We start from the raw sequence: 17,232 nt of genomic DNA on the forward strand, positions 1-17,232 counted from the left end.
TTTGTCACTCTGTTTTTAATTTATCTCCAGGTTTTGAGTCAGTAAGTGATTTTGTTTTTTAATATACTGTAGTAACAAAGCATTCTGTGAATTAGAATGATCAGAACTCTAGTGAATCTACAGGTTATTTGGCATTAAGCCCAGCCCCACTGAGAAGTCTAATGGGACTACTTCTTCCTCCATAGAATAAGCACATCCCTGGTTTTTTAAAATTGTGCCTCCAGTAGCTATGTGATTGTTTAATATGAAGATGTGGACATCTTCCACATGTATTCCAAGTGTGTTGCCTTAGAAGGAAGACTTTAAAATGCTTTAAACATTTTTTTTTGTTGTTGTTCTTTTTTTTCCCCTTCAGGCACACACCAAAAGAAATAACCAGACGTTACTCACAGTGGCCATGTGGTTATGAATGCTTCCAATGGACAGCCCTCAGCCTTAATGATTGTTGAGTCAGCACTGTGATTCTACCATGATGTCAAGTCTATTCCAAAGGTGTTTTTCCAATAGTTTTTGCACTGCAAAAACTATATTATACTTTTTTTAAACTAGTCCCAAATATTTACACATGGATGTTAGTTTATTTGGACTTCTTTTCTCCAATTTTGCCCAATGGTTTCAAGCTCTAACAAAATGATTTATTATTTTTATTTATATTATACTATTTTTTCTTATCCAAATCAGAGTGAAGTCCACCAGTGAAAGCTGTCTACCAGGTTTAGTGCCTTGAGAGACTCCAGAACCAAAACTCATTTTATGAGGTATAAAGAAAGTTGTCACAGATGTCTTTTTACTGTTCCTAAAATTATATATTACTTTCCAATTTTATTAGGGGTTCTATTTACTGAAGACCATGTGAAGTCACCATTTGTTTTACCACTTTCTTTAACAGTGCTACGATCCATTATTGCATATAAATCTCTGATTAAAATAGAGATATAAAAAGAAAAACAAAAAAAAATATACTTTAGTTTATGTGAGATAGGAAAGAGAGGTATCCTCTGCCCAAATTTAAAAGACACTTGATTTAAAAGGTAATATTTGATTATATTTCTAAAACAAAAGGAAGAGAAAATACGCTTTCTCAAAATAGGAGCCCTTCTAGGTGATCACTGTCTTCTAGATGGAGAATTGTATTGTATTCTATATTTTACACTTTTTAAATTTATAACATAAAATTTCGATGATACCATTTTAACATACAATTCACTGCATTAGCCACATTCACAGTGTCATGAGACCATCACCATCTAGTTTATTTTTAGTGATTATTTTAGACCACTCAGTATTAGACCACTATTATTTCTACAGTCATTTTTGGTAAGTTTCATTCTTTGTGAATTAATCTATTTCATGTGAGTTTTCAGCTTGATTGACTTAAAATTATTCATAAAATCTTATATGTTTAATATCTAAGTAGCTATAATTGGGTTCTATTTTGCTTTTTAATTTTTTTGAGCCTTGTTTTTTTTCTTGAATAATCTTGCTTGATTTTTTCCTATTAATTTTCAAAGAATCAAATTCTGTGCTTGATTGATTCTTTCTGATTTTATGTTATCTAGCTCATCATATTCTTCCATTCCTTCAACTTTTCTTCATTTGAGTTTTTTTCTCCAAATTCTTCAATTGGAAACATATTAATTTTTAAACTTTTTTTTCCCCTATGCAAGTACATAAAACCTACCTTTTATTCCACCTAAAGGCCCACTTTAGCTGTAGCCTACAAGTTTGGTAGTGAGCACTGTTCAATAATCACAGTATTATGTATTTTCAAATTATTAATTTGATTTATTATTATATATTTCACTCATGAGTTATTCATCAGTGTAATGTTCTCTAAACTCCAGATACTAATATAGCTATTTTCTTTTATATTAGCTATGTAAATTGCTAACAGTCAACCTTTATTAGCTCATAAAAATAGCAGTTTCTTATGATTTGATGTAATAGTTTTCTTTTGATATTAATATAACTTAACTTCATTTTGGTCAGAGAACATTAGAGTGAGGATTTTAAATGAAGGTTTAAAAATATGACACACAAAGTCCTTGTTTCCACCATTTTGTTTTCTATTCATGGGATTTTAAGATGTTATGTGTATAACCAGAAATTTTCAAAAAAAATCCTTCTCAAATTCTGGAATGTTTTTGATGTATGTTACAGATTGGTTCTTTGGGATATAGACTCAGATGGAGTTTAGTTGGGATGTTTATTAGGGGTTTGTTGGAATTAGCACTCATGGAATTAAGAGTGAAGAAACTGGATAGAGCAGAGGGAAAAAACCAAGCTGGATCATGGCCAGATGACCTTAGCTGACCCTTCAGGGCTCTGGATTGAAGATGGCCCTTCAGGGCTGTCCTGACATGTCCACTGGCCAGGCCTTTATGCCTCCACCTGGATGGGTCATTTCACACAGGCTGCCCCCAGAAGCTGTGGAGGCTGAAGATTGCTCACTGGCAGCACTTCCAGCAACTAGGGGGAGAGTCCTTGAAGGGAGGTCAGAACAGCACATCTCCAGGTCTTCACGGCCTGTGTCACAGGTCCAGAGGTAGGTGATGAGGATGTACTGTGGGTGAAACTCTTGCTGACTGATGTGTAAGTCAGAATGATGACTTGGTGATTCTCCTCAGTGCCCCTGTGGTGTGAAAAAAGAGCAGGAGCCCCATGTAGGGGAGATACTTCATTCTCTAGGATCAAACCAGTTGTTATTTCTCTGGAAAGATCAGTCCTCATGCTAGGTAACTCATATTTCTCTAACACCCTTTCATAGGTGGTCTGTTTTCTTAGTAAATCATGAGCTTCTCACGACTTGCAAGTGGATCCTATTCGCTTTTTAGTTACATCCTCCAGCACAGTGTCTGTCACATAGAGATGCTCAGTAAATGTTTTCTGAATGAATGATGACAAAGAAGAAACCTTCTTTCTAAATATTATAATCTGAAATGTTAAGAGGTAGCATAGGATAACACAAAACCCAGTTTTTGGAGTCAGTCAAACTGATCTGCATGCCAGTTCTTTCTGTGCCACATGCTAAAAATGTGAGTGCCCAAAGAGTGTCCAGAGTGGGATACTTGAGAGTGAAAGGAAAGCAATAACCAGCAAGATGCCAGAACAATACACTGGTATCGTCCTTGACAAATGGGCTACGGTCCCCTTAGTTACTCGCCTTTGTGTCTCAACCTCTGAATCTTAGCTTCTTCATCTGGAAAATGAATATAATTCCTGCCCTTGAACCATTGCTTTGGTTGGGATGATGGATGGACTTTGAGTGTCTTTCCACCCAAAGACCCAGGGTGGAATCATTGACCTTGGTGATTCTTAAACACCAGGAAGGAAAGTAGGATAGGCATGGATAAAGGTAGGTTGGCCCCCTGTCACGAAGAGCTGACTCTTAGAAAAGACTCTTATGCTGGGAAAGATTGAAGGCAGGAGGAGGAGAGGATGACAGAGGAGGAGATGGTTGGATGGCATCACCGACTCAGTGGACATGACTTGAGCAAACTCCAGGAAATGGTGAAGAACAGGGAAGCCTGTAGTTCTTCAGTCCATGGTGTCACAAAGAGTGGGACCAACTGAGCAACTGAACAACAGCAACAACAACAAAGGTAGGTTGGAGACTGTAGAAGGTGTATTTGAGAAGGTCCTCATCCAATGCCTAAACTGTTCTTCCTTCACATGTGTTAAAATGACACAAGCATAGAGGGTGGAACACAAGCTCTGGAAGAACCAAGATGAAGACTTTGATACACATAGAATGTTTTACAGAAAGCTTACATTGGACAGTTCTAACTAAAATCACTCTTTCAGTCAGCAACCATACTCATAAACCAACTCAGAATTATCTACCCCAATAGGTAGAAGCTTCAGGTATTCCAAAACACTGCTTGATCCCAAAACTAATCATATTTAATTTTGGAAGATGCTACATGAAAAACATTTTTAAAATTAAATTTTCAGACTTGACAAAAAAAAAAAGACTTAATGAAACAGATTTTATATCTAGCTTCCACCTATTGAGGTAGATAATTATGAGCATGGTTGCTTATCTCAGTTAAATCAGAATCTTGGGAAGGGAAGGCAGAAGTCAATATTTTTAAGACCCCACAGGTGATTCCACCCTGCAGCCAAGTGAGAACCACTCTTGGAAGCAAAGATCTTATTTCTTCATAAGTTTCAGCTTCTTGCATTGTTAGAGGCTTCCTCCAAGAAGCCCTCCTAACTAATTACGTATTCTTCTTTTCCATCTGTCCATAGGTCTATCTGTAGCTGGGGTCAGCACTTTCCATATTTGACCGTGCCTACAGGTCACCTCTGGAGAAGGAAATGGCAACCCACTCCAGTGTTCTTGCCTGGAGAATCCCAGGGATGGGGGAGCCTGGTGGGCTACCGTCTACGGGGTCGCACAGAGTCGGACACGACTGAAGCGACTTAGCAGCAGCAGCAGCAGCAGCAGCACAGGTCACCTGCTGCTGTTAAATCGCTTCAGTCGTGTCCGACTCTGTGCGACCCCATAGACAGCAGCCCACCAGGCTTCCCCGTCCCTGGGATTCTCCAGGCAAGAACACTGGAGTGGGTTGCCATTTCCTTCTCCAATGCATGAAAGTGAAAAGTGAAAGTGAAGTCGCTCAGTCGTCTCTGACTCTTAGCGACCCATGGACTGCAGCCTACCAGGCTCCTCCGTCCAGGAATTTCTAGGCAAGAGTACTGGAGTGGCTTGCCATTGCTTTCTCCGCAGGTCACCTGTGGACACTGTTAACCTGCAGATTCAGACTCAGGAGGTCCATGTGGGCGGAAGTCCAGCATCACTACGACGCTCCCAGGTGCTGCCCCCTGCTGGTGGGGGTCCCAGGTGCAGGTCTACAGGAGAGGCTCATCGTTTGCGCAGGAGCATTTGTGATTGTTCTAGGGCTGTTTAGGCTCCTTTTCTGCCTTTCCTGCAGAAAAGGGCAGGGCGGCTGGTCTCCAGCTCTTTCCTATCCTGGCTCTCATCTCACTTGTTCCTCACTACACTGCCCACGTGTGGACACAGACCTATACACGCAGAAGCTCCCAATGAGTAAATGACAATGTGGTGAGAACCTCTATGGTGTTGTTAACATACATGAAGGTCTTAGGAAGGTCGGGAGGAGAAACTCAATGTCCAGGGAGCCCTGGGTTCCAAGCACCGTGTGCAGTCAGGCTCCACACTGTGGTTGTGGTACCCAAGTCTAAAGATTAAAACATTTTATTGAAAACAAACAAACGAAAAACCTCAGCAAACCGAATTCATAGATACAAAGAACAGATTGGTGGTTCCAGAGGCAGGGGGTGGGTGGTGGGTGAAATTGAAGAGGGTGGTGGAAAGGTACAAACTTCCTGTTAATAAGGTCTGAGGCCAAGAGAAGCCCTTGGACTTCCCCTCACCTCTATTCAGGACTCCCCAGAGTTCTGTCTCAGAACTGAAATCTTCTCCAGCTAACTTCCCAGCTGTTTAAAAGCTTATCTCTTGATATTTGAGTGGCTTCACTCAGAAGGACAAAGCGGGAGGGTGAGGGTAGAAAGGCAAGAGGGTCTGAGGTGTTGATTGGTTTCTTCTCTCGGCTTTAAACTAGGGTGTGGACATGTAAAAAGCAGCCAAGGCAAACATCACAGCATTTTCACCAAAACCATGTCCCTTAACAACTGTGACAGGGAGGAAAAGTTATCTTTGTCAGCTGTGACCTCTATGTGGCAGCGCCTCCCACCACTCAGGCCTTTGGTAAATTCCTACCTCTCCTCAGAATAATTTTTAATTTCTGACTCCAGTTCTTGGGTGGAAAATTATCTCATTAGGTTATTATACAATAATAATGAAAGAGAAGGAGTGGTATCAAGATAAGATTGAATCTTTTTATCCAAATATTTCAAAGGGAAGAAATGAATCATTCCAGAAACTGCTTCCATGTAAAATTCCAAAGTGCAGTATTAAACTGATGGTTTATAATGATTTAGAAAAGGGAGCAGTGGTCACTGGGACAACGTCTTGGATTGTTAGTAAAGAAATGTAATGCCAAATTAAATGCATATACTTATAACGACTGAGGGAACAGAAGAAAAATCTAGTGAAATCCTAATATTAAAATTTTAGCAGTCATCTGACAAAGTTTCTCAAGATGCTCTTGAGACGTAGTACTGAACGTGAGCACACATATATATATATATATATATATACACACACACACACATATAGACACACACACACACACATATATATATATTAATGTTAAGGTGATTATTAAACGGAAATGGACTGTGTTTATCTTTCTCAATTCTTTATCTCTCAGAGGTGTGTACTGGAGTATCTATGGGTGAAATTGTACGTATTTAGGAGTCGTGTTAAATGCTGGAAGCACCCCAGCTTAATGAACCAAGATGTACAACATGTTAATAATTGTACAGATCACCCCACCAACAAAGAATTATCTAGTCCTAGATGTCAGTAGGCCTGAGGTTGAGAAAGCCTGCTTCCTGTCCCTGCAGCTCCTTAAATACATATCCATGCTTAAAACCAGTCTCCAAGTCTCAAGTCTAAATCATTCTGTTGAAACAAGGACCTATGGTATAGCACAGGGAACTCTGCTCCAGGCAGCCTGGATGGGAGAGGAATTTGGGGGTGAATGGATACCTGTATATGTATGGCTATATTCCTTTGCCATGCACCTCAACTATCACAACATTGTTGATTGGCTATACTCAAATATAGAATAAGAAGATAAATAAATCACTCACTTGATTTATAGGGTGTTTCTTGCTTCCCTGGTGGCTCAGAGGTTAAAGCGTCTGCCTTCAATGCAGGAGACCTGGGTTCGATCCCTGGGTTGGGAAGATCCCTGGAGAAGGAAATGGCAACCCACTCCAGTATTCTTGCCTGGAGAATCCCATGGATGGAGGAGCCTGGTGGGCTACAGTCCATGGGGTTGCAAAGAGTTGGACAAGACTGAGTGACTTCACTCACTCACTTGGGGCTTTAGTCAGAAGGGTGGGTGTGACTAAAGGAGAAAATGCTCAGTACCGTTGGCTTCTGGCTCTAGTGTGAGCCTGGGTCTCCCAGACAATGGATTTCCTTCAAGAATCCACTCTGAGAGGTTAAGTCTTTGACCTGATAGAACAAGGCAGCCTACAAACCTCACCTGGGTTGGGTGAGGGGTGGGAAGGACAATGAATTTCCTAGGCTAAACATCACTTTTCAAAGTAGTGATGCAGATCATTAGTTTCCTAGGCTAGTCCAGTGCTTCTCCCTTATCTAGGTTTCTAGGAGGATCATACTCCATTATTGGGCAGAAGAGGCTTTGATTTCTTCCTGTTCTGTTACCTAGACTCCCGAGTCAGACTCCAGCAAGGGTCCTTCTGCCAGGTATCCCTTGCACCTATAGAAGGAGAAATTTGATTCAGAATGAGAGGAGAGCTTTATTCCCATTAAAACATGAGAGGTAGAAGCTTGTGGTCTAGAGCACATGCTCTCCCCCACACCAGCAGGGCTGTTTTATATGATTTATATGATATAAATATAAATTTATATGATTTATATGACAGCAGGGCTGTCATCTGGGATGGGGGAGATTCTCATGGGAAGGCTTAGCTGTGCTGCTGTAGCTCTAGATCATAGTGCTGGGTGCCATGTCTCTGCACACAGCCCTTTGAACTGAAGTGTGGCCATTTTGCACCAGGGACTCTGGTCTGAAGGGCTGAATACTAGACCTCTGCACAACAAACACTGTGAGCAAATGAAACTCAACCCAACACAAAGGAAAAAAAAGCTTAGACTTTATGAGCAGATTCGATGTTTCCTCCCCGGGAACTGTTGATGGGCTTTGTGGGTGACACACCCCTCCCCTGTCCCCGTCCTGCTCCTCATCCTGAGGGTGCTGAGGGTGTAGGCTCAGCTCCTGGAGCTGCTTCCTGCTGAGTGTGGGGTCCTCAGGGCCTGGGGAGGAGCAGGACTTCTCCTGCTGCCTGTGGACATGTCTGGTGCTCCCGGGCCTTCACCCTAACTGCTCTGCCTCTGAGCCACCACTGTCTGGAGTTTTCCAGATTCTGAGGGTCATGAAGGGGCCCAGGAAAGCACAAACCCAGGGGTGCTCCAGTGGCCCCATCACCCTGGCCTCAAATTGTTTCCTGGATCAGGCGGCCTGGTGTATGCAGCCCAGCGGCTCTCTCAGTGGTCCGTCTGCGCCTTCTTCTATGAGGCCACATGCATCCATGTGAAAACATCTCCACATGCCGCCTGGTGCATAGACCCCTCCCTTGGCATGAATGGGTGTTCAAGGTTAACTTGGTGCCCCAGGATCATCCTGGTCTGGGAGGCAGTGGGCTTGCGTCACAGTTGGAAGCCCCAGCTGTTCTGGTTGGTCACTGTTGCAAGGGTGACTGTTCCCTTTTTTATGGTGACAGGGTTGCATTTGTTCCCCCAGCCAAGGTCACTAGCTCTCCTCTGAACACAGTGACTCCCAAAATTAGTCATTTGCTCCTTAGGGACATACTTTTGTTGTTTTTTGGAAGAGAAACTTCAGGTCAGAGAGAGGTTCACATGAGTACTCAAGGGGATCTGTTGACCTAGGTTGTCTTTCCAAAGGATGGGGCTCAAGGCCCCCTTCACTTGAGTGTGATGTCCCCATGGAGTGACCCCCTGCAACTTCGAGGCAGATGGGTGATTGGCATCACCAAGTGGGATCCATTCCTCTCAGGAGTGACTGGGATTGAGGGCTGCTGTTTTCCAGGTTTCAGAGCCACCTGGGCCTCTGGCTGGAAGGAGTGGCAGGCAAGTCAGTAGGTACAGGCATCAACTGGTTACCTTGGTTTCTCCTACAGGGAGGGCACACTTGAGTTGTCCTACTTCAAGGGAACTAAAGGGTCCCTTCTCTTGGCTTAGGGGGTGGGTCTACCATGAGCTCAAACACACTTGACTCTAAGGGCACACTGTTACCCTTGGGGCTAACAGCATGCAGATCAGGGCAAGTGAGAGTAACGTAACATTTTCTCCTGGCATAGCTTGGCTAAGGTGTCTTTGAAGGTGTGATTGGATCTCTCTTCTTTCCCTCATGATTGGGTCTCCAGGCTTAGTGAAAAGTCCACTTTATGCCCAGGGCACTTGTTATCCCCTTTGTCACTTGAGATGCTAATGCTATGCCATTATCACTTTATAAGGAACCTGGGAGCCCAAACCTGGGAATTATATCTCTTTAGCCACTTTGTTTGCCATTTTAGTTCTAGTGGGGAGCCTTTCTACCCACCTTGAAAATATGACCACTAGTACCTAGAGGTACTTGAAGTTGCCCTGTGCTGTTGGCATGACAGTAGAGTCTATCTACCAGTCTTCTCCAGGATATATCCCTCTGGTCTGAATGGGTTTTGTCTGGAGGACCTGGGGGTCTGGTGTTGGGGGTGTTCACTGTGTAGATGGTACATGTCTCCACTACCAGACTGGCTATACTTTCATGCCACAGGTTATTCTGAGCTCAACTAACCAATTATACAGAGCTTCCCTCCTGTAGTGAGTTCCTATGAGTCTGCCTAGTGGCTTGACAAGCTGAAGTTTGGAGAAAAAACTATTGCTCATGTTCATTAACTAGCCTTCCATGGCCTCCTTGGAGTAGGAAATGGCAACCCACTGCAATATTCTTGCCTGTAGAATTCCAAGGACAGAGGAGCCTGATGGATTACTGTCCAAGGAGTCACATAGAGTTACAACTATTGTCCATGGGGTCACTCAGTTACAACTGGTAACTGAGCATTCATGCACCCACACATGGCCTCCTAGGTGTCTTGTCTGTTACCAACCTGACTTACGGTCAGCTTACCCTCTCATGTTGGGCTTCCCTGATAGCTCAGCTGGTAAAGAATCCACCTGCAATGCAGGAAACCCTGGTTCAATTCCTGGGTCAGGAAGATCCACTGGAGAAGGGATAGGCTACCCACTCCAGTATTCTTGGGCTTCCTTTGTGGCTGAGCTGGTAAAGAATCTGCCTACAATGCAGGAGACCTGGGTTCAATCCCTGGGTTGGGAAGATCCCCTGGAGAAGGGAAAGGCTACCCACTCCAGTATTCTTGCCTGGAGAATCACATGAACAGAGGAGCCTGGCAGGCTACAGTTCATGGGGTTACAAAGAGTTGAACATAACTGAGCAATCTTGGCATAAACAGGTTGCCAAAGAAACCCAGGACAGCAGCTCCTCACCTGTGTGCCTGCTCTTCCTCTGGGAGGGTATTCTTGCTTAAATAAACTCTGTAGGAATTACAGGCAGGGTGTAGGAATTAGGGACAACTGGATGTGTGTCCTTGGCTTTGTTGACTGCCCTGAGGTCCTGGACCATTTGGGTTTCTCGCTCTCTCTTTAAAATGCTGCATTTAATAAGTCATCAAAAACCTCTGCTTTGCCAGATCCAATCATTACTGTTTCATCTTCATCTTACCTGCCTCTCAGAAGCATGGTCTCCAGCTTCTCCTTCTAGAGACACTCTCTTCACTTCTGTGACTGCTCATTTTCTCCCACCTCAGTCGCCTTGGGTGAGTCTTTACCTGTGAATGTTGGAGGGCTTTAGGGCTCAGTCTGACTTCTCTCACTCTTGATGTTACTTCCTCTTTTTCATTTCCATAAGTCTTATTTCTTTAACAAAAATTCTTAAATAAGTAGGCAAATATCAGTATTTTATGTAATCTGCTTGGGATGTATATACTGCTAAAATATAAAAATTTGTATTTTTAGAAATCTTTAAATATTTCATATTAAAGAAAATAGAAATTTACTAACCATTTGGGGACACTATAAAACCATTAGCAAAGCAGAGCATCTGATAACAGTCACTTCTCCAGCTGTCATTCTCTGGACAGTTTCAGTCTCATAGAAGACAACTGAGACCAAGAGGCATCTTCATTTGTCAATGAAGTTGACAAAATTATATGTCCAAAGTCATCATTATTATTCCTAGTGGAGACCCTCAGATGCTTACTTTAAAGCCTTTTAAATCTTACTTTACAAACAAGTTTAAAAGTAGTAAAAGTAAAATATTATTAGAAACATGAGGAGAAGAAAATATATTTTAAAAACAGACATGAAAATTTAAAAGTTAAATCATAGCTATTAAAAGTGTTAGTAAATCCATAAATCCCTATATCCATGTTTTGTTAGCCTCTAAGACTATTGAAAGTGAAAGTCGCTCAGTAGTGTCTGAGTCTTTGCTACCCCGTGGACTATGAAGTCCATGGAATTCTCCAGGCCAGAATATGGAGTGGGTAGTCTTTCCCTTCTCCAGGGGATCTTTCCAACCCAGAGATTGAACCCAGGTCTCCTGCATTGCAGGCAGAGTCTTTACCAGCTGAGCCACAAGGGAAACCTTTTGTACTAAAGGGAAGACTATTGTACTAAATGGCACAACACTGCATGTTGGCAATGATACCAAATAATATTTGCCATCGTGTTCTGCAAACTCTTAAGAATGGAGGGGCATCAGCAACACATTTTAGGAAAATGCCCATCAAAAGCGTTAACATTTTTTGTTTTAGTATTGAAACATAATGGACTTCATTTCTGTTGTCCACATTATAATAAAAGCCTTCATGAGAAGGTGTGACTCTAAGGATGGGAATTACATACTCAGTATCTGTTGTAAGTTCTGAGAGGGTAGGAAACATGCATTTCATTTAGATTCAGTTTGCTACTTTTATACCTGCAGCTTCCCTGAGAGTGCAGTTGAAAAGGAGACCATCTAAAAGGAAGGAAGGGAAGTCTCTTCTCAGAAAACAAAAATACAAAAAAAATGCCTGAAGTTCTTTATGTTCAGGAACAGCACTTCAGTTTTAACCCTGAATATCATATAACATACCTATGAATATTCAAAACAGAGATTAAATGTGAAAATATGCAATGCAAGTTAATTTTATAAATGTATTTCTTAAATTCTGCTTCTCTTAATTAAGTGGAAGCCATTTAATAAGCACAAAAATATGTTAATGAAGAAAAACTGGATTCTCTTGATGGTGATTTGCACGGGATGGAAAGAAGGTTATGATGATAACTCTGGTAGTGTTTTATAAATTACTTTTTAAAAATGACAACAGAAAGGCCAAGTCTGGCCTTCTAAGTTTCTTGATTGAGTTGAAGAAAGCTGTATCTGTATCAGATAATGAGTAAGCCTGTGAAATCATCTATGATATCAATGGGATACACTAGTACTATAGAATCTATAACTATTAGGTCTATAACTTAGAAGAAAACCTCTATATTTCTTCTATTATAACATTTCACCATTTGGATATATAAGTAAGTAAAGTCGCTCTGTCATGTCTGACTCTTTGCAACCCCATGGACGGTAGCCTACCAGGCTCCTCTGTCCATGGGATTTTCCAGGCAAGGGTACTAGAGTAGGTTGCCATTTCCTTCTCCAGGGGATCTTCCCAATCCAGGGATCGAACCCGGGTCTCCATCATTTTCATCAATATCTTGTCAGTATTTCATTGACTTTTTTTCTTTTATGGGGGGTTGCAATTGCAGAGGTGTCTCATATACCCCCTGCCCTCACACTCCAGAGCCTCCCCATGACCAACATCCCTTCCTTTGCTACAACTGGCGAATCTAGACTGATACATCATAGTCACCCACAGTCCATAGTTTACATTAGGATTCACTCCTGGTGTGCATTCTATGAGTTTAGACAAATGTATGACATTTTTATTATCATGTATCATACAGAGTATTTCCATTGTCCTAAAAATCATCTATGCTCCACCTATTCATCCCTTACTCCTGTCTCCACTCTCTGGCAACCACTGGTCATTTTACTGTCTCCATAGTTTGCCTTTTTGTCATACAGTTAGCATTATACAGCATGTAACCTTTTCAGACTGACTACTTTCACTTAGTAATGAACATTTATGATTCTTCCATGTTGTACATTGTGTGTGTGTGTGTGTGCTGAATAATTCTCCATAGTCTGGATGAACTAGGTTAATTATCCATTCACCTATTGAAGGACATCTTGGTTGCTTCCAAGTTTTGGTAATTATGAATAAACCTGCTATATGTATTTTACAGATTTAAAAGTTTTGTTTCTCTTCCTTCAAAGTTAAACATATAACGAACCATTACTTCTAATATGCATGCAAATCAGACTGAATAGGTACCTCCTTTCATTTCTCTATATTTACATTAGTTACATTATTTTTAATATTAACATATTCATTTTTTCCATCTTCCATTTACTTTGAACAATTCGGGGAAGTGTAATAAAACACACAAATAGATCTACAAAGAAGTGCCATCACAATACAGAGATGGTTGTTCTATGGAAACTGAAAAGTTGACTGATAGGCAGAGATGTATCACAATACTTAATAGTCAGTTGCTGGATGCAAGTCTAAATTTGAAGTAAGAATAGTGATTTGATTGTAGCCGAGGAAAAGTTACAGTCCTATAGGACACACAGATGTGTACTAGAAATAGTCTGGCTGTTTGTCTAAACAGTAAAGATTTGTCACCTGGACATTGAAAAATGATAACTGACACACACATACTTACCACTTGGTAAAAGGGAGAAAACTTTGGCCCAGAATTTGGTCTTTGTTTACAGAGTGGAATTTCTCACAGGATAGAAGCAAGTTGTACCCTATAGTTTAATTCTGAACTTTGCATAGATACACGACATGGGGTTAAATGTACCCTTGCAGATAAGCTCATTTGAAGAGGAGGCACCTCAGGCTTTCTGACCAAAACTCCCAGCTTTGGGCCAAAGGCCAGCTGCCCTTTCTCATTTGCTTCTTATCCAAAGCTACTGCCTTATCTTGCAGCCATAGAAATATGACATGAACTATAACTTAAAATTTTTGTAATAGTCATGTTAAAAAGTAAAAAGGAACAGGTGAAATGGATATTAGTAAGATATTTTTAAACCAGTATGTTCACAATAATATCGTTTCAACATGTAATCAATGTGACAAATCATTAATGAGAGAAAAATATTTTTACACTGTCTTTGACATCTATTGTGTTTTGTATACATATAGCACACCTCAGTTTCGACCAGATGCATTTGAAGTCCTCAAATGTGTTGGACAACCCAAGGTTTACAGTATTATTAGTTAGGACTTCTATGGATGCAAGGGAGTAAATACATTTCTCAGTAATTAGAAGGACGGTTTTGGTAGGTGTCTTGGTTTGGGTTCCCCAGTAGCAGACCCTGAGACAAGGATTTGAGTGGAAGTAGTTTATTTTGGAAGTGATCCCAGGAAAACACATTTAGGGAGTGGAAAAGTGATATACAGAAGGAAGGAAGTCAATAAAGAGTGTGTTAACAAACAAGTTACAGCTTGGGCTACTAGATTCCTTCTTGCTGGGTCACTATGGGAGAGAGAATTGCTTCAACCAATGGGCAACACACTGAGGCATTTATCTACCAACTCCCCATTGATCAGTGGGCTGAGGGTTGAATCCAGGGGTTTTGGCTTGTCTTACATGTGGCCCCAATGTGCTCTACAAGCATAGAGCTCCCAAAACAGTGAGGGAATGTCAGAGGATAGGAGCGGGAACATGACAGTTTCTGCTCCAGCAGGTCACACCGTCCAAGGAGGGATCCTGCTAGTCTCAGGAGCCCTGGAAGCCTGATGCCAAGACTCTCCTTTACATCACTCATCCCACTTATGTATCCTATCCCTGGCTTCTGGATCAGTCTTGCCACACAGTAGGTGTTTAATAAATAGCTGTTCACTTTCCTTTGGGTATCAGCTTTATTCTTTTAGGCATGTGTGATCATGCTAAGTCACTTCAGTTATGTCCGACTCTTTGCGACCCTATGGACAGTTGCCTGCCAGGCCCCTCTGTCCATGGGATTCTCCAGGCAAGAATACTGAAGTGGGTTGCCATACCCTCCTCCAGGGGATCTGCTCAACCCAGGGACTGAACTTGCATCTCTTATGTCTCCTGCATTGGCAGGTGGTTTGTTTAACACCAGCGCCACTGGGAAGCTTCTTTATTCTTTTGGGCCTCTCCATGTAAATGGGGCACATAGCTACCAGCAATCATGGGTCATGTCCTTATAACTCCCTCACTAGAAAGGAAAGTGAAGTTTTACCCTTTCTAACTCGAGGAAAAACAAAAACAAAAAAGAACAGCAACAAAAATATCCTCAAGGAAGAAAGCCAACTGGCCTAACATGGGCCTTCACTTTATCTCTGGGCCAAACCCTTTGAACAGAGACATAGCATACTATTATTGGCTAGATTTGAATGAGATGTCCATTCCTGAGGTTATGGAGGTGGATATATTATGGGACGGTGGAGTGACAATGAAATTTTAACCATATTCAGACTATGGCTACTCACTGGAGTGTATTTAAATTGTGAATCCCTTTTGTCTTGATAGAAAAATGCTTGAAGACGAGCACTGTCTCAGCTGAACCATTTTAGTACTGCTCTTATATCTGCTGCAGATTTAATGCTTGATGCTTTGACTATTTGACAGAGATACCATAGACCATTTAATAATTTATAGTTCCGTTCAGTTCAGTCGCTCAGTCGTATTCGATTCTTTGCAACCCTATGAATCATAGCACTCCAGGCCTGCCTGTCGATCACCAATTCCTGGAGTTTACCCAAACCCACGTCCATCGAGTCAGTGATGCCATCCAGCCATCTCATCCTCTGTTGTCCCCTTCTCCTTCTGCCTCCAATCCTTCCCAGCATTAGGGTCTTTTCCAATGAGTCAACTCTTCGCATGAGGTGGCCAAAGTATTGGAGTTTCAGCTTCAACATCAGTTTTCCCACAGTTATAAATTTGCATCATATGTCCCTGAGGCTTGTTTGGGAATGAATCAAGTCGGATAAGACTGAGTACCTTATTAGATGCTGTCTCATCATTTCCACTAGAGTCAGTGGCTGGCTGCATTAACTCAGCATAATGTATTCAGTGTTCATCCATGTTATAGCATGCATCAGTATTTTATAAAATGCCAAATAATATTCCATTGCCCGTAATACCATGTTTTATTTGTCCATTTATCAGTTTATGTACCCTTGGATCACCCTGCCTCCAATTCATTTTTTCCTTTTATGAATAGTGCCACTATGACATTCATGTGTAAGTTTTCATGTGTACATGGGCTTCATTTATCTGCCTAGGAGTAGAATTGCTGGATTATGTGGTAACTTTGTGGCTGTACCCCCTTACGTTCCCACTAGCAATGTATGAGAGTTCCAATTTCTCTACATCCTTTCCAACACTTATTATTGCCTTTAGTTATAGTACTGAACATTTAAGATCAGAAAACACATGCAGATATAGACCTTAATACATCTTCTCTGTTTGTAACCTCCACGCATGGCTTTGTGGTCATGTAGCTAAACATGAATAGAATGGATGGAATGTCCATTCCAGTGAATGGAAACCTTTTGGTTTGTATGTTTCTTTAAGTTTTAAAAAGTGTATTTACACATTATGAGACTCACAATAAACCTACAGGGAGTACAAAGAGTGGCAATTTCCCATTTTAGACCTTAGATGGGCTAGGTCAGAAAGGTTAAGTAATAAGTGAAGTATCTAAAGCTCTGGTCCCCTGGCTTCATGTTGAGTCTTCTCTATACCATTCAAAGCTGGATTTTAACATCTCTTCTAAGTATCATATTAATGTTCAGAAAAGAATGCTGAGAAGTTTCAAAAGATCTTAGTTAAAAGCAAAAAAGACAGCAGAAGCTGAAGGGACAGAGTGTATTTGACAGTTTGGAGATGCTAATTATGGTTCTGAGATAGTTGTGGGGACTGGAGAGAATAGTCTGGGGAAGCCTGATAAGGGAAGTCACTAGGCTTCCAACTTCAGCAAGAGATTTAAGAGGACTGTAAATCAGGTGAAGTTGGGTTATGTAAACTGTAGATTGCATTATCTCAGAAAGAGCTAACACCAGAAAGTAGGTAATTGTTATAAATTTCAGCTCTGTTTTCATTTTTTTCTAACAGAAAATTTTAAACATGCATGGAATATCAAAAAATAGTATAATAAATCCTCACAATGCCCACTGATAGAACATGATCAACATTCTGTCATTCTTACAAGTTGACTTATAAAAATATTTGAATACATTAAGGCTTTCTTTAAAATCATTTTCCCTCCAGCTTTATTGAGGTATAAATAACAATTAAAATGTAAATATTGAAAATACAACCTAATGACTTGATACACATATATGCTCAGTTGCTAAGTCACATCCAACTCTTTGCAACCCATGGACTATAGAAAA

The 17,232-nt window shown here is 41.2% G+C and overlaps 1 protein-coding gene across 1 annotated transcript in view; it reads left to right on the top strand.

Annotated features, from left to right (window-relative positions):
• The window catches only part of LOC113888456 (multidrug resistance-associated protein 4-like), a 90,993-nt gene extending 86,099 nt beyond the window's left edge, over positions 1 to 4,894 (top strand). Inside the window, exons 19-20 of the mRNA XM_027535579.1 lie at positions 2,414 to 2,545; positions 4,761 to 4,894. Coding sequence (XP_027391380.1) covers positions 2,414 to 2,545; positions 4,761 to 4,894 — 266 coding nt within the window. The remainder of the gene's footprint in view (positions 1 to 2,413; positions 2,546 to 4,760) is intronic.
• The last annotated feature ends 12,338 nt before the right edge of the window (positions 4,895 to 17,232 follow it).

Source organism: Bos indicus x Bos taurus, unplaced genomic scaffold (assembly GCF_003369695.1).
Source record: "Bos indicus x Bos taurus breed Angus x Brahman F1 hybrid unplaced genomic scaffold, Bos_hybrid_MaternalHap_v2.0 SuperScaffold_100147, whole genome shotgun sequence".
Taxonomy (NCBI): domain Eukaryota; kingdom Metazoa; phylum Chordata; class Mammalia; order Artiodactyla; family Bovidae; genus Bos; species Bos indicus x Bos taurus.